This window comes from Cricetulus griseus, assembly GCF_003668045.3.
Source record: "Cricetulus griseus strain 17A/GY chromosome 1 unlocalized genomic scaffold, alternate assembly CriGri-PICRH-1.0 chr1_0, whole genome shotgun sequence".
Taxonomy (NCBI): domain Eukaryota; kingdom Metazoa; phylum Chordata; class Mammalia; order Rodentia; family Cricetidae; genus Cricetulus; species Cricetulus griseus.
Window position 1 is genome coordinate 140,630,976 of NW_023276806.1, and position 20,835 is coordinate 140,651,810.

The following is a 20,835-nucleotide window of genomic DNA, read 5'->3' on the forward strand; positions in this document are numbered from 1 at the left end:
TGTGAAAATCAAAAGGAGGTTTCTCAAAAAACTAAGTCAGATTTGAAAGATGACCTAGCTCTACCATGTCTGGGTATTTATCCACAGATTCCAAGTCAATACAACACAGACATATTTGCACATCAGTGTTTTTTTTGCAACATTTTTCACAATTACCACATAACAGAACCAATGCAGGTGCCCAGAAACTGAGAGAGATGGGCAAGGAAAACGGGACAAATATACATGATGGGATGTGGTTTTTAGCCGCCAAGAAAAATGAAGTTATATCATTTGCAAGAAAATGGACACAGCTGTAGATAATCATGTTAAGCAAATTAAGCCAGTCTTCGAGAGACACAAATATGTACTCTCATTTGGGGGTCCTAGATCTTATATAGTCACATAAAACCATATATGTATATATAGTATGTATATTTTAAATTATATCAGAAGTGAATTGTCCACAGGAACAAAAGGGACAAACAGGATTGGGAGCATAATCCTGGGGTGGGGTATATGCTCAACATAAACTGTATGCCTGTATGAAAATAAAGTGATAAATTTAAATTTAAAATAATAGTCTTAAAGCAAACACAAGAACTTTCTACAGGTCAATGTGCTTGTAAAGGTAGAAAATATTGCCGGGTAGTGGTGGCACAACACTCTGTGAGTTCGAGGCCAGCCTGGTGTGCAAAGTGAGTTCAAGGACAGGCTCCAAAACTACAGAGAGAACCCCTGTCTTAAAAAAAAAAAAAAAAAAAAAAAAAAAAAAAAAAAAAAAAAAGAAGGAAGGAAGGAAGAAAGAAAGAAAGAAAAAAGACAAGTTGGTTGATGTTAGAGCTAAGAGCTTGGCTCAGGTCACAGCTGAGATTTGTAGTGACTTTTCAGAGCTGTGCTTGGAAGGGAGCTATGTGTGCACAGTTCACCTGAGCTCTTCATCTCCTGAGGTACAGGACTTTTCACAATCGAACACCTTTAAGGCAGTGAAGGGACTGAGACATTCAACAGTGGGTATGCATGCATGTATCTGTCCCTGTGTCTGTCTGAAAAAAAAAAAAGAGGAATGAACAGCAAGGCAAGAGCTGTACATCCAGAAGCTAGGGGTTCAGGTGTCCAGACTATTAATCCCTATGCTTTGCCTCTGAGAAGGGCACCATCACAGTCTGGAAGTGTAAAGTCTGGCATTGTTCCACAGGCTCAGAACTTTTGTTAGTAACATTACATATAAAAATACATACTTAACACCATGTTTTATAAAGTGTTCTTGAGCAAATAAACAGCTATCCATGCAGGCTGACACAGGTGGTTAGAAATCAGTATGTTTGTAGCTTCATGATGGTGAAGGTATCGTTGACAAGGCAGTGTTATCTCTTTACAGACAAATAGATTGCTGTAGATAGCATCAACAAGAAAATCCCATCATATAAGTCTTTAAAAATCACTGCTCAGGAAGCCATGTCACCATCTTCCCCCTTTGCTCTAACTACCCAACACATCGTTTCCCTAGAAAGAGTCATCATAGATAGTTAGCTATGCAATCACCTGTGGTTTACCTCTCATCCATCACTAACAAAGCTGCCATAGTTGAAAATCTAATGAGGACATGTAACCATAGAGATACTTGTGGAGTTATTATATTTTAAGTGTACCTCTAGGTAGAGTGTCTCTCTGGAGCAAATATTTCAGAAAAAAAATACATGCTATCATGGGAAATGATGTCCCTCTCTCATTCTTGACATCCGGGGATGCTGATGATGCTGCATGCTTTGGCACATTCGGTTCTTCTTCATCTGTTATTTTACTCTAGTGACTTGCTATGCATAGGGCCAATCACTCTGCTCAGGGTGATATGCCAGCATTTAAAAGAGGAGGAGAAATGAAGAGTCTTTTCCTGCATGGATGGAGTCTGTTTCCTGGAGAGAGGTGCACAGGTCCTACATCCAGAAACCCAGGATATCCTGACCTGGCTGTGCCAGTTGCTGGCATTGAATGTCACTGGACCGTGGATGGTAGTGCTGAAAGCCACTTTACCCATCTTCCAGGATATTTCTGAGAACCAGATGGCATGATATTGAAAGGATTTGGGTGATCTACAGCTTACATTTTGAGTTGCCATGAAATGCAAACGCCGCTCTGGCTCTTCCTTTCTTGTTTCGTGAGCCCAATTTTGCAGGAACCCAGGAACATGGGATCAGTGGAGGAAAGTCTATTTCCAACTTTAATAGATACAGGCAGTGATGGGAGATTGCTCTTCACCACATTTTAACAGCCTGAGCCATCACTGCATTTGGCTCCAACATTCCTTCCTCCAGCTCCGCTCACTCCATCTTGCTGAGGACTTCATGTTCTTCGTTTGTGGGCAAACAAAAGATTCAGCTGCCTTTGGCCTTCAAAGTGTGGCTCAGACCTCAGGAGCTAATAGCAGATGGTGTCTGTCACTGGCATCTACAAGTTAGAGTAAACTTAGATTGGAATTCTGATTATACCAGGCAGTTGTTTCCATTTTAAATAGTCTTCAGTCTTTATTTCCAGCTTGCATCTTAAAATCTTCCCAGATTTTAGTGCTATTGGAATCAAATAGTTGACTCACAGAGAAACATGAGTGGCCCTAGGGAGGTCTGCTTTTAAGTTACTATTGTTCCTTGGAACGCTTTGCTCGTGTTATGGTTGGCTTTGATGAACCTCTACATAAATAGTAGATATCTATTATTACAGATGAAATTTGGAAGGAGAGACACCACCAAGCATTCTGAAGTGTGATCCATGCTTGCTATTTTTACTCCCTCACCACATTACTGAAAATGGTGAGAACTGTCCTGGCTTTTGAATTTTTTTGTAAAGGAAGAACTGTTGTAAACTATAATACATATTAATTTTTGCTTGGTCAAGTGAAAACACCATCATGTCTGTGAACAATCGTCATACCCTTTGGCCTCTCATGTACATCGAGCTGCCAATTGTGTTTAATTCTACTACCTAGGTCCCAAACCCATCTAACTAGACATACACACTTAGATTTCTTATATTGTGTGTATATTGTTGGCAATTGGAACAGTGATTAAGAAGTTTTCCCTCCGCCTCTTCTTCTGTATTGCTGTAACACTCCTTTATCCTCTATTCCCCAACTCCCATAAAATATAGATGTCCACCCAAATTTCTCTGTTTTGTCCTTTTTCCCTAGTGCACTTTACATCCACCATTCAACATGTGGAGTATGTGTGTGTTGGGAGGGGGCAGCTACTGGGAGCCACAGAATGAGACATGAAATATTCAAGTCTCTACCCTTGAGGAGTTTAAATTCACCAGGGGAGGCTAATAACTCACTAATTGTGTTAAGGGCAGTGAAGACCACACACATAATTTAGATAAAAAGTAACAAGGGTGATAAAGAAAGTCTCTGTAAGGAGGTGATCTCTAGGACAGGCAAGTGCCCCAGCCATCAAGAGCATTGGCTGCTCTTGCAGAGGACTTGGTTTGGTTGTCAGCACCCACATGAAGGCTCATATCTGCCTGCAACTCCAGTTTCAGGTGATCTGGCACCCTCTTCTGGCCTCCATGAGCACTGCCACAGAACACTTACATGCATGTAAAACACCCATACGCAGAAAATAAAACTACATGGAAGGGGAAATCTCATAGGTCACCACCTCTAGAAAATGCACTATAGGCAACTAAAGAAAGCTGAGTGCAGGAGAATCGCCAACAGGGATGAACCCCTTAATCATCATCTATTACAAAGTGGTCATCCCTAAAATCATAGACATACAAGCAACACCAAATGAACTCAGCTGGGTATTTATACATCTCTGTGAATATATGCATAATAATGACAAAGAAAAAGAATTTGAGAGGGAGATGGGGAAATATGAGAGGGACTGGAAAGAGAAAAGGGAATGGAGGAGCAATGCAATTAAAATGTAATTTTAAAAATAAATAAGTAAATCGAAAAGGAAAAAATGTGGCATCTAAGCTAATATCAGGAGTTGGAGGACATTGGAAGATGACACCAAGTCACAGATGAAATGGGTAGATGCAGCCAACACCGTGGTTCGTTGATTGGTTGGTTGGTTGGTTGGTTGGATGGTTGCTTGGGTGGTTCATTGATTGGTTGGTTGATAATAAATACCTTTGAATTCCCAGTTCTGTGTAGGCTATGACATTCTTGGCTTTATGAGTCTACCATCTAATCAGATAGACTCCACATCAAAGGGCAGACAATGAAGCTCTGCAGGCAGTACTGTGTAGAACCTATCTGAGGACTGAGGTGATTAAGGCAAATTTCACAGAGGAGTTGAAACTGAACTTCATTAGTCTGTGGTTAAAGATCTCCCAGTTTTAAAGTTAACTGAAATTACACACATACACACACACACACACACACACACACACACACACACACACACACACACACACACACGCACGCGTGCTCCATAAAAAAAAAATGCTTATTTGCTTAAATTGTTATTTTTTTGTCAATAGGACAGATCTGCCACCAAGCTATCCCAGAAAACAGCTGATGGCACATCATAAATTCTTTTGTTTTAAGGTAAACTGTTCATAGATTAGTTCTCAATACAGACTCAGAGGCATTTGAAGTCTCTACACAGAGAAGAACAAAAAATTATGTGACATTTCTGGAAACACAACTGAAAGGTATTTACCCTGATTAATTAAGCTGACTAGAATACATCTTTCTTTTAAATTTTGTCATACATTATAATCTGATCAGTTTCCCCTATCTCATCTCCTCTCATATCCTCTCCACTACCCCACCCATCCAACCTCCCAACTCTCTCCAGAAAACAGGCAAAAAATAATAATAATAAAAAATGAAGGAAGCAGACAAAAAGAATCAAAGTACAAAGAAACCTCACATGCAGACACACACACACACACACACACACACACACACACACATATATATATATATATATATATATATATATATATATATATATATATAGAGAGAGAGAGAGAGAGAGAGAATCCATAAAAACACAAAATTGGAAGCCATAATAGATAATCAAACAAAAAAAAAACAAGTAAGGTAAAAATAAAAATGCCCAAACAAAACATTATGAGAGAAAACATCTCCAAAAAATACCATTGAGTTCATTTTGTGTTGGCCATCTAAAACTATGTATAGGCCCCCTTTAAGTGTGGATTGCACACCCATTGAAACTCTGTAGAAGAAAATTATTTTCCCTTTACAAGTAGTTGTCAATTGGAGATAGATTCTGGGTTAGGGGGATGGGGATTCATGTTCCGTTCTCTTCTCAGTGCTGGCACTCCATCTGGCTTGGACCTGTGCAGGCCCTGTGCATGCTGCCTCAGTCTCTGTAAATTCATATTGTAGGCCAATTCTGCTGTGTTTAGAAAACCTTGTTTCTTTGGTGTCCTCCATCCCCTCTGTCTCTTAAAATCTTTGTACCGCCTCTTCCTCATAATTCCTTGAGCCTTGTCAGAAGAGGTTTGATGAAGACATCTCATTTAGGAGCGAGTGTTGTTCCAGGTCTCTCACTCTCTGCCTATTGTCCAGTTTGGGGTCTATGTATTAGTCTCCATCTACTACAGGAGAAAGCTTCTCTGATGCTGGATGAGTGAGACACTGATCTGTGGATATAGCAGAATGTCATTGGGAGTCATTTTATTGTTGTTTTCCTTTAACAGAATAATAGTATTTGGTTTTCCTCTAGGTTCATGGGATATCTTGTATCAGGTGCTTAAGAATATGAACAGTGTTAGGCATGAGTTCTATCTCATGGAGTGGGCCTTAAATACAACCAGATAGATTGTGGTTGGCTACTCCCATAACATCCATGCCACTATCATGCAGGCAGGTCACCATTGTTGATCAAAAGTTTCATGGCTGGTTAAGAATACAACTTTTTACATTTCCTTTTTCATTTCCAAATTCAATGTCTCAAAAGCCATCAACTTACCTAACAATAATAAAGCTTACCTTACAAGAATTAGTAAGCACAAAAACTATATTCTAAATTCACAACTGTACTGAAGACATGGCTGTGAAAAGAAAGAAATGCATCCTGACTGAAGTGACACAGTCGCTGATCAGTTCGATCTGGTCAGTGAAGCCATCTGTGGTGGCCAACTAGCTCTGGGTATCTTGATTCAGTAAGTGACTCTTTAGTGTCATATACAACTCATTACATATATGCATACTCTTAATTCAGAATTACATATCATACTTTGGATCACTAATAAGGTTCAGGTGGGCAATGCATAATGTACTCAGCACTACAGAATGTTGTTTTTCCTGTTTTAACCGTATACATTACACCTTGACTCTACTGATGAATTCATAGTAACAGTGTAGGGAGCCTGTCACCCCACTGTTACCCCACTATCAATTACACCAGCTCTCCTGTCTGAATATTGAAGCCCCTGTGCTTTTACTCTTAGCCTTTTAAGATATTCCCTTAAGAAGGATCCATTCAAAATACATGTTTGTTCAGCATTCTGACTCAAGCTGACCATATGAAATCCTCAGAAGTCATTTAAGCAGCAGCTCTGGGCAGCTTCTGGCCCTACTCCCTGGCATTCTCCTCACTGTCTATTCTCCATACTCATCCTCTAGAAGAATCTAGACCATACCAGGTATATGCCATTCTAATCTCCCTTCACAGTATGGCTCAGAGCTCTGTTGAAATGCCATCCTAGAAGAAAGGAACAAAGGTACAATATACCATTGTATCTAAAATAATCACCCCACATCCACAGCCCTCAGTTCTCCTATCTTCACCATTGTTATTCTTTCCTCAGAGAATTTCCATGTTATACTCTTTGTTATTGAGCCCAATGACTGTCCCCTCACATACCAATGTAAATGGTGAGTTGGGGCCTTAATGGGTCTCATATTCACTACTGCATCACCAAAGCAGTTGCTGGATAGGACAACCCCTCAATGAATGCTTGCTGGATACAGGAAGTCAGTATGAAACAATGATAAAGTGCATTTTGTTCCACAACTCCGAATGACTGTTAGGAGCAGAGAAGCCCACGGTACTGTGCTAGCTCAGGTGTGCCAACTGCAAGTTAACAGTGCAAAGATGAAAGGGAGAGAAAGCAAAGACAGTGAGTGTTGACGATTGGAACAGCTTTGTAAACATGATTCCTTGGGACCAGCATACAGGCAGGTGTGATACTTCCTTGCCAGCTAAATAAGCCTTCAATCATCCCCTTGTTTGCCGAAGATAACCCAGGTCTACACTGATCCAGTTATTCGTCCAAACGAGACTGCAATGCTGTGGGACAATTTGGATCCACAACTCCACAAAGTTATCCAGGGACCCAGGTCACTTCCCTTCTTTGGGGGAGAGGTTGTATTCATGTGTATGAGTGTGTGTGTGTGTGTGGTGTGTGTGTGTGTGTGTGTGTTGTGTGTGTGTATGAGAGAGACAGAGACAGAGACAGAGACAGAGACAGAGACAGAGAGAGACAGAGAGAATGAATGCAGGCACATGCACATACCACGCTAGCATGTGGAAGGAAGGGAACAACCTCTAGTGTCACCTTGTTTGAGACAGTGGTCTCTATTATTAGCTGACTTATCAAGCTTCAGGGTTTCTCTGGTCTTTGTCTCCCAACTACTGGCACTACAGGTGTGCACTACCACATCCGGCTTTAAGTGACCCCTGGGGATTAAACTTGGGTCCTCACACTCTGTGTCAAGCACTTTACCTACTGAGCCTTCTCCCCAGCCCACTTCTCTCCTTTCTATTCTTCTCATTTTACCTTTCATGGAATGTTCTTCATATCTGAATCCGTGATTCTGCTTCACCAGCCACCTCTTCAGGAAAGGGGAGCTAGAGGAGGTTGAGAACAAGCAACCTCCTTTCAGGAAGTGATGGAGAAGCTGCATGTAGCATTATTATATAGTCTGACTTAGTCATGTATGCACAGGAAGATGCAAAATAAAGTTTTCAAAAATGAGACAAGTTTGTTTCAAATCATTATGTGGTGGTAGTTTTAGTTTAAAAAATTAAAGAGCAGTAGATACATATGTAGTATAAGCTAGTAAATAATTTAGTGTAAAGTAATTTATTTCATTTTTCCCTTGAGCACCCCATCTGCCAACACCTTTTTGGAAATTCAAAGTATTTGCAAAATATAAGAAAATAAGATTCCTTACGGTTGCTTGTGTGGTTTGAACATAATTGTATTGCATTTTCATCAGTGAAATGGATTCCATTTGAAGAAAGTTATGCTAATTCCTTTTCTCTCTCTCTCCCCTCTCCACTGAAACCCACAGACGTCTTGCTGGAAATGCTTTGACACATATTCCCAAGGGAGCATTCACAGGCCTTCACAGTCTTAAAGTTCTGTAAGTAAAGCAAGTGCTGTTGGTGAGTGTTTTGATTTTCAAGCCAAATGACAGCTAATTAATGTGCAAATATCGGGTGCAATTTGGATCTTTGAGGTGACTCATATAAGTTCCTCTCTGCCTTCGCTGGTGTCATAAAACCTTGTTGTGTTTGGCCATAACCTGTATGTGACAACTCCTCTCTCTCTCTTTCTCTAGCATTATATCTGAAGTTTCTTGCCTCTAAATAACCCCCTTACCTATTCACACATGCAAGAATGTTTCTCTTCTTCCATGTCATACAGTTAGAGAGCAAGTGTCTAAAGATTTTGGTCACTGGGTGAATAATTCACTGTGATGCTAGTGTAATGAGATCACAGCTTCAAACTTGCTTTGATATACCAGAAGGACCCACTCAAGTATACTAAGTTTGTGTGTTTGAGCAGATGTAGAAAACCTGGTATACAGCCTACTGAAATAGACAGCTGTTCATTATGAAATGTTGGGTTAGGGATGTAGCTCAGTGGTACATTTGCCAACTATACCCAAAGCCCTAGGTTCTAAACAGGGGAGAGTTCTACACAGGGGAGAAAGTATGGGAGATGATTTAAATGTATGTTTATACATTAGTGTTCTTTCATTCATTGCCCAACTTCCAAATTCATTGTCATAAAATGCAGTACTATTGAACACTTTCTTAGTTTGGGTTACTATTTCTGTACTGAAACACCATGACCAAAAGCAACTTGGGAAGGAAAGGGTTTATTTGGCTTATGTATCCTGAATCCCAGTCCACTGAGAGAAGCCAAGGTAGGAACTCAATCTGGGAAGGAACCTAGAGGCAGAAGCCATGGAGGGGAGCTGCTTTACTGTCTTGTTCCTCATGACTTGCTCAGCCTGCTTTCTTATAGAACCCAGGACCACCATCCCAGGGGTGGCACCACCTACAATAAGCGAGGTTCTCCCACATCCATCACTAATTAAGAAAATAGCCATTAGGTTTGTCTACAGCCTGATCTTGTGGAGAGATTTTCTTTTTTTTTTTCTATTTTTTTGGTTTTTCAAGACAAGGTTTCTCTGTGTAGCTTTGGAGCCTATCCTGGCGCTCGCTCTGGAGACCAGGCTGGCCTTGAACTCACAGAGATCCACCTGCCTCTGCCTCCTGAGTGCTGGGATTAAAGGCGTGAGCCACCAATGCCCGGCATGGAGGGGTTTTCTTAACTGAACTTCCCTCCTCCCACTTGACATAAAACTAGCCAGCATAGTGGGGAACATGGGAGGATGGATATGTAAATATGAATAGTAATTAAAGAATTAAAAAAAAAAACCAACTAGCCAGCACAAATACCTTCTTCTTCTAATACCCACCACCAAATTTTGTTTCAGCGTGTTCTGGTTTGGAGCATCTAAGTAGAGAAAATAGTAAAAGTTGCAAGTCATTCTAAATTTTATCCACGAGACAATGTCTTTATTTTGTTTTTTACCATTGAGATAAAAGTTAACTCCAAAAAAGCATTTATTTATGCTTAATGAAAATTTCATTTCAGTGGCCTAAGATATATGTAGCCTTTAAAAAAGTTTAATTAAATTTAATATTTTATTAAAAATTAAATTCCAGGGGAATGAGGGAGGCTACAGATGAGATGTAAAATAAATAGATGAATAAAAATTATGTTTATAGAAGAATCATTGTTTTTTAGATGACTGTGTTTGCTTGCCTTCTATTGAATCATTTGTGGTATTAACAAAAATAATTTGGGTCATATTGGCAGTCCTAATGCTTACTTATTACATGTATTAACACTGGATACAATGAACCTATATTTCAATGAACTCAGCAAGTTATTTGAACCATTCAAAATGCATCATGAAATTCAAGTTTAAGTAAGATGACTAAAATGATTTCCCATGTCAAGTTATGTACAGTAAAATATTTGTTAAGTAAATTATATTGTAGGGGCTAGAGGGAGAGTTCAGTGGTTAAGAGCACTGGCTGCTCTTAAAGAGGACCCAGAATCTCAGCACCCACATGGCAGCTATAACCCCAGCTGACTGGCAGGACAATGTACTCAGAGGCATGTGGGTGACAAAGGCCAGGGGTGAAGAGGTAGCTTCAAATGTGTTAACACTCCAGTATTTGAAGGAGAGTTTTGGAGGAAAGTCTAAAGATTCCTATTATAAGCAGCCTGGTCTACAAGAGCTAATTCCAGGACAGCCTCCAAAGCCACAGAGAAACTCTGTCTTGAAAAACAAACAAAAAAATTATTCCTGTTCTTACTTAGCTTCGCTGATCACAAACTCGATGAAAAAGAAAAAGAAAGCATAAGCTAAGATGAATACTTAGAGAAGCCTGAAGATGCTGTATGACAAAGAAATTTTTAAAAATATACATAAATCACACCTGGTCTCTAACAAAAGCAGTTCATATTCTCTCTGTACCCTTATACAAATGATAAAATTGAGTTATGTGTCTACATCCCCTATTCAGGTCATGTTCAACTCTGTTCATATTCCATGTATTCATTAAGGAGGGTTTGCAAAAGAAATCAAAAACAAATGCAAATTTTTTCTTTTAGTTGCACTCAGTAGTGCTCTAAAACTCTTTAATTGTTTTGCCTCCCACTGAAGTATCTCAAACAAAAACTAAACGAGAGATCTAGGCTTAACTGATAATTGTTTTTTTAAAGATTTATTGATTTCTTATTTGCACTCCCTTGGGAGTTTATCCTCCCCAAAACTTGTAATTGATGTTCTGATGTTCTTAAGGCACCTGGAGCAGTGTCTGATGCTGCTGTGTTAGGGTCATTTATTGTTAATTTTCTTTAATGCCTCTCTTCATTTGTTTTAATGGGCAGGATGCTGCAGAATAACCAGCTGAGACAGGTTCCTTCAGAAGCTCTACAGAACTTGCAAAGTCTCCAATCCCTGTAAGTACAGTTGGGACTACAAAACACCAGTCTCATTTTGAGAAGGATCACTGAAATGTTTGGTCCATGAGTTGATGAGCCATATGGACTTGAGGTCCTAGCCCTAGAGTTTGAGGGTTCCAAGCAGTTATTTAATTATGCCTGCATTCAAAAGCCTCCTATATGTGTCTCAGGACCAAGCATCTACTTCCACAATCTTATCCTACCTCCCCATTATATTTTTGTTTCTATATTTAAATCAGAAATGATACTTAGTTTTTAACTTAGAAAATTAGATGGGACCATCTGATATTTTGGCATCTTTAATTTGTTTTATCTTTAAACCGCCAGAGTTTCTTTGTAATCCAATTTTGCTGAGTCAAATAAAGGTGTGTGTTTTGAACTCTGCACATCTGTCAAGGAAATTCAGATTACAAAATCAAGACCTACACCCAACTACTGAAGCACAGCTACTCCTCAAACCACAGGCTGCCCGTCACTGCATACACATAGATATCACAAACAGTCCCACAGTACCCATATACATGGACTCACAGACCTTGTACAGACACACACCATCACACACACACACACACACACACACACACACACACACACACACACACACACACACTGCAGTGGTGCTGATGTTGTTTGCTCGGAACACACAACTTCCCATCAGTGGATTTCCTCCCAGCACCCACATAAACAAAGTAATTCCTCACTTAAAGAACACGCATACTAGCTAGATGTTTGGAAACTTGTTTGGAAGCCATTGTTCTCAATCACTACTTGGCAAGTCTCTGCCTCAACTGCTGTGTTAGCGAATTACCTTCTCATTGGAACGTATGAGTGATTGCAATATCTTGCATGACCTCTGATATGCATATGAGTCATATACACTCTAATTATACTTCTACTGGAGGTCCTCATCTGTCAAACAAAGCACTGCTCTCTAGTCTTGACTGATGAGGGAGATAAATGCATGAACAAAGCCAGAGAATACTGAAGGTTCTAGCCGAAAACCATCGTAAGGAATCCATCAGTTAATAATTACATACAGTTTGCTTAATGCTTTTTACTGCGGTGTCATGAGAGAAGGGGATGGGAGATCTGAAGATGAGACCTCCATCCTTTGATCTTGCTTTTTAATGAAAGAAAATCTGTGCCCGAGATCATTTCAAGCTTTTTATTCTAGTCAAACAAAGTGACTTCCTAGGTTTTCAGCAGCCTATAGATAAACAAGCCCACAAGGGCCTCTTTGTGGCTGGGGAGGGGCTGCTGCATTTCCAGCCACTCCTTAATGACAGGACACTATTGCTCTGCTTTTGTTGAGCTAGCTGTACCTGAAGGAAACAAGCAAAGGAAAGCAAGCCAACTGCCTCTAGTTGGGCTGTCAGGGCATGGGGATCCCGTGGCTAAATTGAAATTGAGATAATGGTGGTGCCCAATACGAACTTTAAACAGCTGCGAGGCAGGCTGTAGATAGAAGGATAAGCATTTGTAACCAAAATCCCCTATTGGCTGAGAGATCACAAACAGAAGTGAACTCTTTGAGAAAGAGAAAACCATGAACCTTTTGTTCACTTGAACTGGGTGGTGACTCTGATAAAGGTGTTCAGATTTTGTTTCTGACCGGCTAGATATTTACTGTTCACCAGGTGTCTCCTGGTTTTTGGCTCACAAAGGGATTACTTTCTGAAGCCTTATGAATATAGAAATACGTGTTCCTTGTGAAAAGGTCAAGGGTTAATTTTGCCAGCATGACATCACAGCCGAAAGGAAATGTCTAGACAGGTTCTCAGGCCCTGGCTCACACTGCATTGTGTCAGCTAGATTATGTTATGATGGTCACAAGGTCTCTTTGCCCAGAACACAGTGTGAAGTATGAGGCAAGGGCAGTGTGGGCTGGTGTGCTTCTTTTTCTCACTGATGTTGTTTGTGCTGCTTTGGTGCAACAAATAGAGTTTCTTCACAAGAGAATTCATAAACACATTCAATGCGAACTCTGCAGATCGATCATGTTGCACCAACTGAAGGTGCCCCTGCCCTGGTTTGGAGGTCTGGGGAACAACAAACCCCATTCTAATTGTATTGTTATCTTGTCTTAAAGTGCCAAATTGTCTTTCTCCAGCTTCTATTGAACAGCTCCAACATGAAAATATTAGAGTGGGACTAACAATCATCACATTCCTTATCTGTTTCCATTCTGATTCCAGACCGTCCACCTGGAATGTAAGGGTGTTAGCTTTGTACCGCTTCAGTATCAATGATAACAAAAGCGGGGAGGAAGGCTCCATCTCTTGTACTGTGCCAATACCAGGAAGTCTCTCTACCAAGTCACAGCCTTTTCTTGAACTTGAGTCAGATCATCACTTAGTCCCATTAATATATGGTGGCCCCTTCATTCTACTCTGGTAAATTCAGCCCCGTTTTTTCCCAACCACAACACACACACACACAGAGAGAGAGAGAGAGAGAGAGAGAGAGAGAGAGAGAGAGAGAGAGAGAGAGAGAGAGAGAGAGAGACTATGGGGAGGGAGGGAGGGAGAAAAGAAGGGACGGAGATACTACAGAGAGAGAGAAAGGGAAGGAGGGAGGAAAAGAGAGGAAGAGAGATTTTCTTTGTGGTTTAGATTTACCTCCTAAGAGGTATTCCAATGGGCAATGGTACATGTCTCCCCACCCATGAGGGTCTTCAGTGTTGGTGATAATAATCATCCAGAGAGTTCCAAAACATTGGCTGCACCCCAGAATAATGCAAATCAGAATCTTTGAGTGTGTTACATTTTTATTGCCTGACAGGAAGCAACTTAGGGGGAAGCATCTAGGCTGGAGAGGAGAGAAGAAAGGAGAGGGGAGAGAATGAGGGAAACAGAGAGGGAGACACCTGGGGCCAGCCAGCCAGGCAGCTGCCAACCGACCAGACACAGAGTACATACAGAATGAATGAAAGATAAAAAAACCCCAAGGTAAAATGTAGATGAAGAGTAACCAGTTAATTTAAGTTATAAGAGCTAGTGGGGCAAGCATAAGATAAGGCAGAGAATTCATAACTAGTAATAAGTCACTGTGTCATGATTTGGGAGCTAGTTGATGGCCCAAAGAGAAAGTTTGCTACAGGGATCCATACATTAGTGTTTTCTAATAGCTTTCTTGTATAGGTAAATATATCTTAAAATAAAAATTGGGAAATTACATGTTTTGCAGGTGGTATATTCCCTTGGGAGATACAAAAACCATTCTGAATTCTTTCCAAAACTGAAAAACAAAAACCCAAATCCATACTTTGTAGTCCAATTTGAGCTAATAATATAGGTAAAATATAAAAGTGAGGCTTTGCCTTGTGTTTCCTTGAAAAGAGTTCATTTCTGTCTGTTAATTCTACTGACTACATTGAAAACAGAGATAAATAGTGACATGCTACTGCACTGCTCAGATATTCAAATGTGAAGTCTGGACCAGCCACAGCAGTAGCTCTTGAGCTATGCAGAACCTCAGGGCCCAGCTCAATCTGACTTAAGAAGAATCTATTTCACCAGACTCTAGATGATCTGTACACAAAACATGCATGAGGAACTCAAATGTTCAGTCTTCTATTACTCTCCTGAGTGGTCAACACACCCAAAAGGTTGAGAAGCAGCAAAACCAACCATTTGTCATCTCTGCCCCACCCATCTTCACTTGGCTTCTTGGAGGGAGTTTAAGAAACTTGATCTATTGTAACTGGTAACATTGCTATGAGGACGAGACAAATTGCTCTCGAGTTTCAAGGCTTCTAATTCTCCACTTGTTCCCCATAAACAAAAACTGTTTTGTTCCTAATGAAATGGCATAGGTACGTTTGTGTTCTTTTAACTGTCTCCTGATGCTTGCACACTGTCCAGCTGAAGCAAAAGGGCCAGGGGCCAGCAGCACAGAACATACTCCTGTGTAATATGTGCCCTTGAATTCTGACATGCCAATGGCTACCCAGACACCGACTGGATCTTTGTAATGTAATCAAACATAACTTAATTTCCTTTCTGTATTTTTGGAAGGGACTAGAAATGTAATCAGAATTCACAGTGAGTTGTATTTCACTCGGAAACTTTTGGCATTGTAGGCATATGAGGACTGGGGTCAGATTACAGTCATCTGATGGTAACTCAAAACCCAGCTCCCCCATGCCTCTCACCTTCACTAGTTAAGAAATCAATCTATGCATAATGACTGCCTCATTTGTTATGTCCAGTAATGGATTTCAAATATCTCAGAGTTATACATGAAGTTTAAGCTGACCTGGGAAAATCATACATTCATATTTGTCCAAGTAGTCAAAGGATCACTGGAAATGTTGATCTCTCATTCCAAATCACTAGCAAAGCTAATTGTGTAAAATACATATCACAGAAATGATGGGTTGCCAAGTACAAAATTCAAGAAGAATCAAGTGTATCTTTATTATTGCCTCTATTTTCCAATTAGCTAATATTCATTGGCAGGGTACAGGAGTATATTTAAAACCCAAGCTGAATATACAATTCCTGCCTGAAGATTGACTTGCCTACACATATCATTCCTGGGGCAACAAATTCTACCCCAGGACCATGTGAAATAGCTGTCATTAACTTCATCCAGACTCTTCATAATTTGTTTCTGTTTATAGTTTTTTTAAAAAAATACAGTTACCAAAAGAGCCAGAGAGGAGAAAGGGGTGGGGCACAGTTCTGAACAGAGGTAGGGCAAGCCTAGGACAGCAGCATTTTCTCCTATTCACATTCATGAGCCTCTTGGGTTTCAGACCCTGGATATAGAATGGGAAGGAAGTAACAAAAGACACGGAAGTCTAAGCAGACAAAAGAAAAGAAGATAAAGCTAAGGGTGATATTATAGAATCAAAGGGGCTAAAAATAAAGTGACTTCCACTAAAACAGATAAAGAAATCACAAGCTTATACAACGTGTGTGTGTGTGTGTGTGTGTGTGTGTGTGTGTGTGTGTGTGTGTGTGTGTGTGTATTGTTTCTTCCCACTCAAAGATACACTGGGATGAAGGTTTAGATGTGGAAATTCTAGAGGCAAGAGACTGTCTACTGGACTGTCAAGGTTGAGTTCATGGAGCCACATGTAAATCAGCATTGAGTGAATTCTTACAAAAAAGAAAAGGTTCTTTCCTCCTTCCCCACCCCCACCCCCCGGTTTAAGCATGAGGGGGATATAGTTTTCAGAGGAAAGGCTCTTTCCACATAAAGTTGACAAGAAGAAAAGCTAAGGTGGGAGGATGGGTCTTCGTGTATGGGAAATAAGGTGAGCTGTTTATTTCTAAAAGCCATGCTGGGGGCTCTTTAGAAAAGCTAAAGGGATAACAACTTTGGGAAGGCAACCCAGGAATGGATCAAAATGTTTTAGGACAGGTGGAAATCTGTGATGAAAGCAGGAGAAAATGACAGTGAAAAGACAAAAATTAGACTACAGAACTTACTCACTACCATGGTGATGAGAGAAGGCAAAATTTATTAATCACTTTTGTCCCCATCCTACCTCATCCTCACAGTGTCCTTATGGGTTAGGTACTAGGAGTATCCATCCCTTTCTTGGTGATGAGAAGATAAAATTGTCTGACTATTGACCCTTCCGAAGTCAAACAGTTTAGGGAAAAAAAATGTCAGGATGGAGGTATGTTTGAGAGAAGTCTAGTCTGTCAGAACCCCCAAATCTGCCCATTTCACTGCCCTCTTTCTTTTTCCTCCCTCTGAGAACTACCTTCGGAGAATGGGTACTGGTGAGAGATGGGGAGGGGGTGGTAGAAACACACACAGTACAGCCATGTGACTGTAAACTTTCACACGAAAAAAGCAAAGTTGTAATGCTGCCAGGCAGAAATAAGTTAGAGATCGAGAAAAGAAGATGGATTTGAGAAACGCTAAGAGGATGAAGTTTCTAGTGTTTGAAATATCGACAAGGAATGAAGGGGCTAGGCATGGTGGCATATGCCTTTAATCCCAGCACCGGGGAGGCATATCTTTGTGAGTTCGAGGCCAGCCTGGTCTACATAATAAGTTCCAGAACAGCCAAGGCTACGTAGTAAGACCCTGTCGAAGACAAAAGAAGGAGGAAGAGGAAAGGACAAGCAAGAAGGGAAGGATGACGGGTGAGGGAAAATATCATGAATGATCTCTAAGTTTCTACTTTCTCCAACAGTGTAGCTAATGAGGGCTAATGAGGCTGGGATAAATACCAGAGGACTGCATGAATAGAGGGGACAGATCAGGGTTTCTTTCAGTTTGTGTTCTAAGAGAAAGAACTAAACAGATGTGTCTTGATATTTGAATTCCAGATCTACACTTTAAAGGAGTGGGGGAGAAGGCTACACTAGTTAGTCCCCACTACCATATATTTCTCTTCCCCTAACACTTCATGATAAGAATGTCTCACTGCTGTTTTTGAAATGTTCCATGAAAGTTGAAGCATGCCTACCTGGTTGAGTGTTAATCTCCAGCACAAGATACAAAGACAGCCTTCTGGCATTATTTATTAAAATGAACTGAAGATCCAGACTCTAAGTGGTATTGAAGACAGCTGATCTAGGTTCCCTACTTTTGCTGTAACCTGCATCTACTCATCACTGTGGCTCCAGGGGCTAATCTACAGGTGGCTGTTTTCCACATGTCTTAATAAGACTAAGCTGAACCCAGTGGTTTCTGCAGAGATATTGGAGTTGACTTGCTTACCAGAATTAGTTCTCCCATTCAGTTAGTCAAGGACTCCCCACTTCGAGAGTAGGCATATGAAAGAACCTGCTGATTGGAAAATTTATAAAATTTGGAGAGGCTTCTAAACACAAGAGGTGGTCATGAACACAAAGCCTAGAATTACTGTGGGAAAGAGGTAGAAAAAAATTGACTAGATCAGAGAAATAAGAGAAAGGTTTGAACAGATACGGTGGATAGAAGGCCTTGAATGGGGGGAGGGTTAGATTTGAAAGGAATGGTAATTTGGAAGAACATAGATTCCTACCAAGGGAATGACATAGAGGACGATTTCAGAGAGATTAATCTGGCAGCAGCCTGCAGGATTAATTGAAAAGATAAGAGATCAAAGGCAAAAGAGCCAGCTCAGAAGCTGTGGCAGTAATGCAGGTGTGAAGAGATAAGGGGCCTTAGCCGGGCAGTCATCTCAGAGATGAAGATAAATGGAGAGAACTTACTGAATAACTAGCTGGAAGGCAATGGGAGATCCAAAAAGTAGACTCTAGGTTTCAAGTCCTGATGGTTGGTACCTGGGAGACTGATGTGTCCCTGACAGAGAGTCATTGTTTTCTATAGGGAAAAAGTGAAACTGAATAAGTGATCGCCCTCATTATTTTTGCTGTAGCCATCTTCTTGTCACAAAACTCACAGCAGTGGTGAACATTGACCTGAAACCATTCTTCATTGGGGATGGGGCTCAGCTCAGTGAGGAGTCCCTGCCTGTCACCAGGTGGTATGCTTGAGCTCCATCTTCAGTAACAAACTACACCAGAGAAGTAGAGGCTTACACCCTCTGGCTACTTCTTATCCAGCTCTGAGGGCAGTCGATAAGAGTCGGAACTATGGCATTTCAGTGAGCCTGTAGACTCCCTTTCTCAAGAGAGGTGAAAAAAGAATCATGACCATTTCAGACATCTCTAAAGCAATGATTCTCTTCCTTGGGGACCACACCAGGGTTACAAGATTAGGAAAAGAAGGAAAAACAAAAGCAGAAACTTCCCATCTAAGCACTAGCAGCCTTTATATGAACCAGCACATTTGTCTTGTAAAATGTAGGAAATGTCCCAATCCTTATGGGAAATGTATTAAAAGATAGAATCCCACAGTATGGTCACACCATTCAGACATAAAAATAGGAACCGCAAAAGGAAAACTGTTCTAATAATATGCAGAACCCATTTAAATTCATGTTGATCTGTTAAAATTCATACAGATAAACTTTTATCCTGATGGCACTGGTATAATGATCTTGTGCCAAATTCAACTGCAGTCATCCATTGATTCCAGGATAAACGGTTCAAAACAATAAAATTTTACCGTAACAGGGAATTGGTGTATTTTGTTAAACTATATTTTAAAATGGATTTAAAGCCAGGTGGTTTTCGTTTTAGTAGAAAAGTAAAGTAATAATTGAGAATGCTTTCATTTCTCGGAGTTTGTCAGTGAACCAGACAGAACACTGTGGTTCCCTGACTATCCATGCCTTTCTCAAAATGGTCTCACAAAATGTAAAAATCACCTACTACACAAGAGTGCTCAGTCATATCTTTGAAATTTATGGGGAAATGCTATTCTGTAAAAGCCAGTCATGAAAATGCCATACTTCATAATTCTGTTTATTATCAAGTCCCTACAAGCTGTATAATACAGCTGCAACTGTCTTCACACTTGGGCCCTTCTTTCCTCTCAGCCATCCATGTTAATAATTGACACTATTATGGTCGTCTTGGTATGGAATTAGCCAAGATCAATGGCTTATCTTTTGACTAAGGCTTTCTTCCTTGTAGTTAATGGCTCATCAAAGACATTGTCAAACAAAGATACAAGCTTATATGATATGTTGGCAAGGTGTCATATAGAAGATAGATAAAGGACCATTTTCAAGAATAACAACAGCAACAATGATCTCATAGCGTCTCTAATCCCTACAATAATGCTACTTATAAATCAGGGGCTCCTTTCAGGAGAATAAAGCAGACTCACAAAATGTTTCTCTTAAGAGGAAAGTTGAGCAGCTACTACCTTGTGCATAAAAGCATTAAGATTAAAACTTCATACAGGAAGAAAAAGAGTGTTTTTGCCATTGCTGGCAAGAAAAGACTAAAGATTTGCTTGATACCATGTAGCTTTTCTACACAGAACACAAGCTATTCCAGAATTACACTCACAGTGAGCACTTACTTCTATTTTGTTTTTATTTTACATAAAACAGAGTGTGCCATTCATCCATGCTCTCATGTGATCTCTATCAACCCAGTTGTCCAGACCAGAAAGCTGAATCACTATAGTTCTCTTGCTTTCTTTTCTAGCTACACGGATGAGTTACCAAGTCCCATGGCTTAGTTAACACCCTGTGAACATTCCCTGTTTCTCCTACACTTTGCTCACTTTGCTGTCAGAGTGGACATCGACAGTATATCCCCATCTAAGGACTGAAGACTTATTAGAGAAGATGAGACATTTCTCATAGGCAGATGAACCAGAAGTCTTCTGAAAGTTAAGCTATGTAGACTCAAAGTTCTTGAAACCCATCAGGGTGAACTGGATACTCTTGACCAACTATGTGGGAGTAAGGAAAGGTACCACAAATTCCACAAGAGGCAGTCCCTCTGGCTGCCCAGCCTGATCTGCTCAGTCTTTTTGGCAATTGTGGAACTCCCCAACCTCAATTCCTTTGTCCAGGAACTGAGTTATTTCAACATTTGCCTAAATGTCATGTCAAGACCATTATCTTCATTCAAAGTCACTTTGTTATAAGTGACTTTGCAGAGCCTCTTATAACAAGAGCTATGTTAATGCATGAAAGAATTCTGTTCTTGCACCACATGGTACTGTTTTCCTCAATTGAGTTCCATACTTGCCACTTAGCATTTCTTGCTCTCTGTGACGGAAGGC

At 40.4% G+C, this 20,835-nt stretch overlaps 1 protein-coding gene across 1 annotated transcript in view; it reads left to right on the top strand.

Annotated features, from left to right (window-relative positions):
- Lgr5 (leucine rich repeat containing G protein-coupled receptor 5) overlaps nucleotides 1–20,835 on the top strand; it is an 89,666-nt gene that overhangs the window by 35,580 nt on the left and 33,251 nt on the right. Inside the window, exons 3-4 of the mRNA XM_035451361.1 lie at nucleotides 8,255–8,326; nucleotides 11,161–11,232. Coding sequence (XP_035307252.1) covers nucleotides 8,255–8,326; nucleotides 11,161–11,232 — 144 coding nt within the window. The remainder of the gene's footprint in view (nucleotides 1–8,254; nucleotides 8,327–11,160; nucleotides 11,233–20,835) is intronic.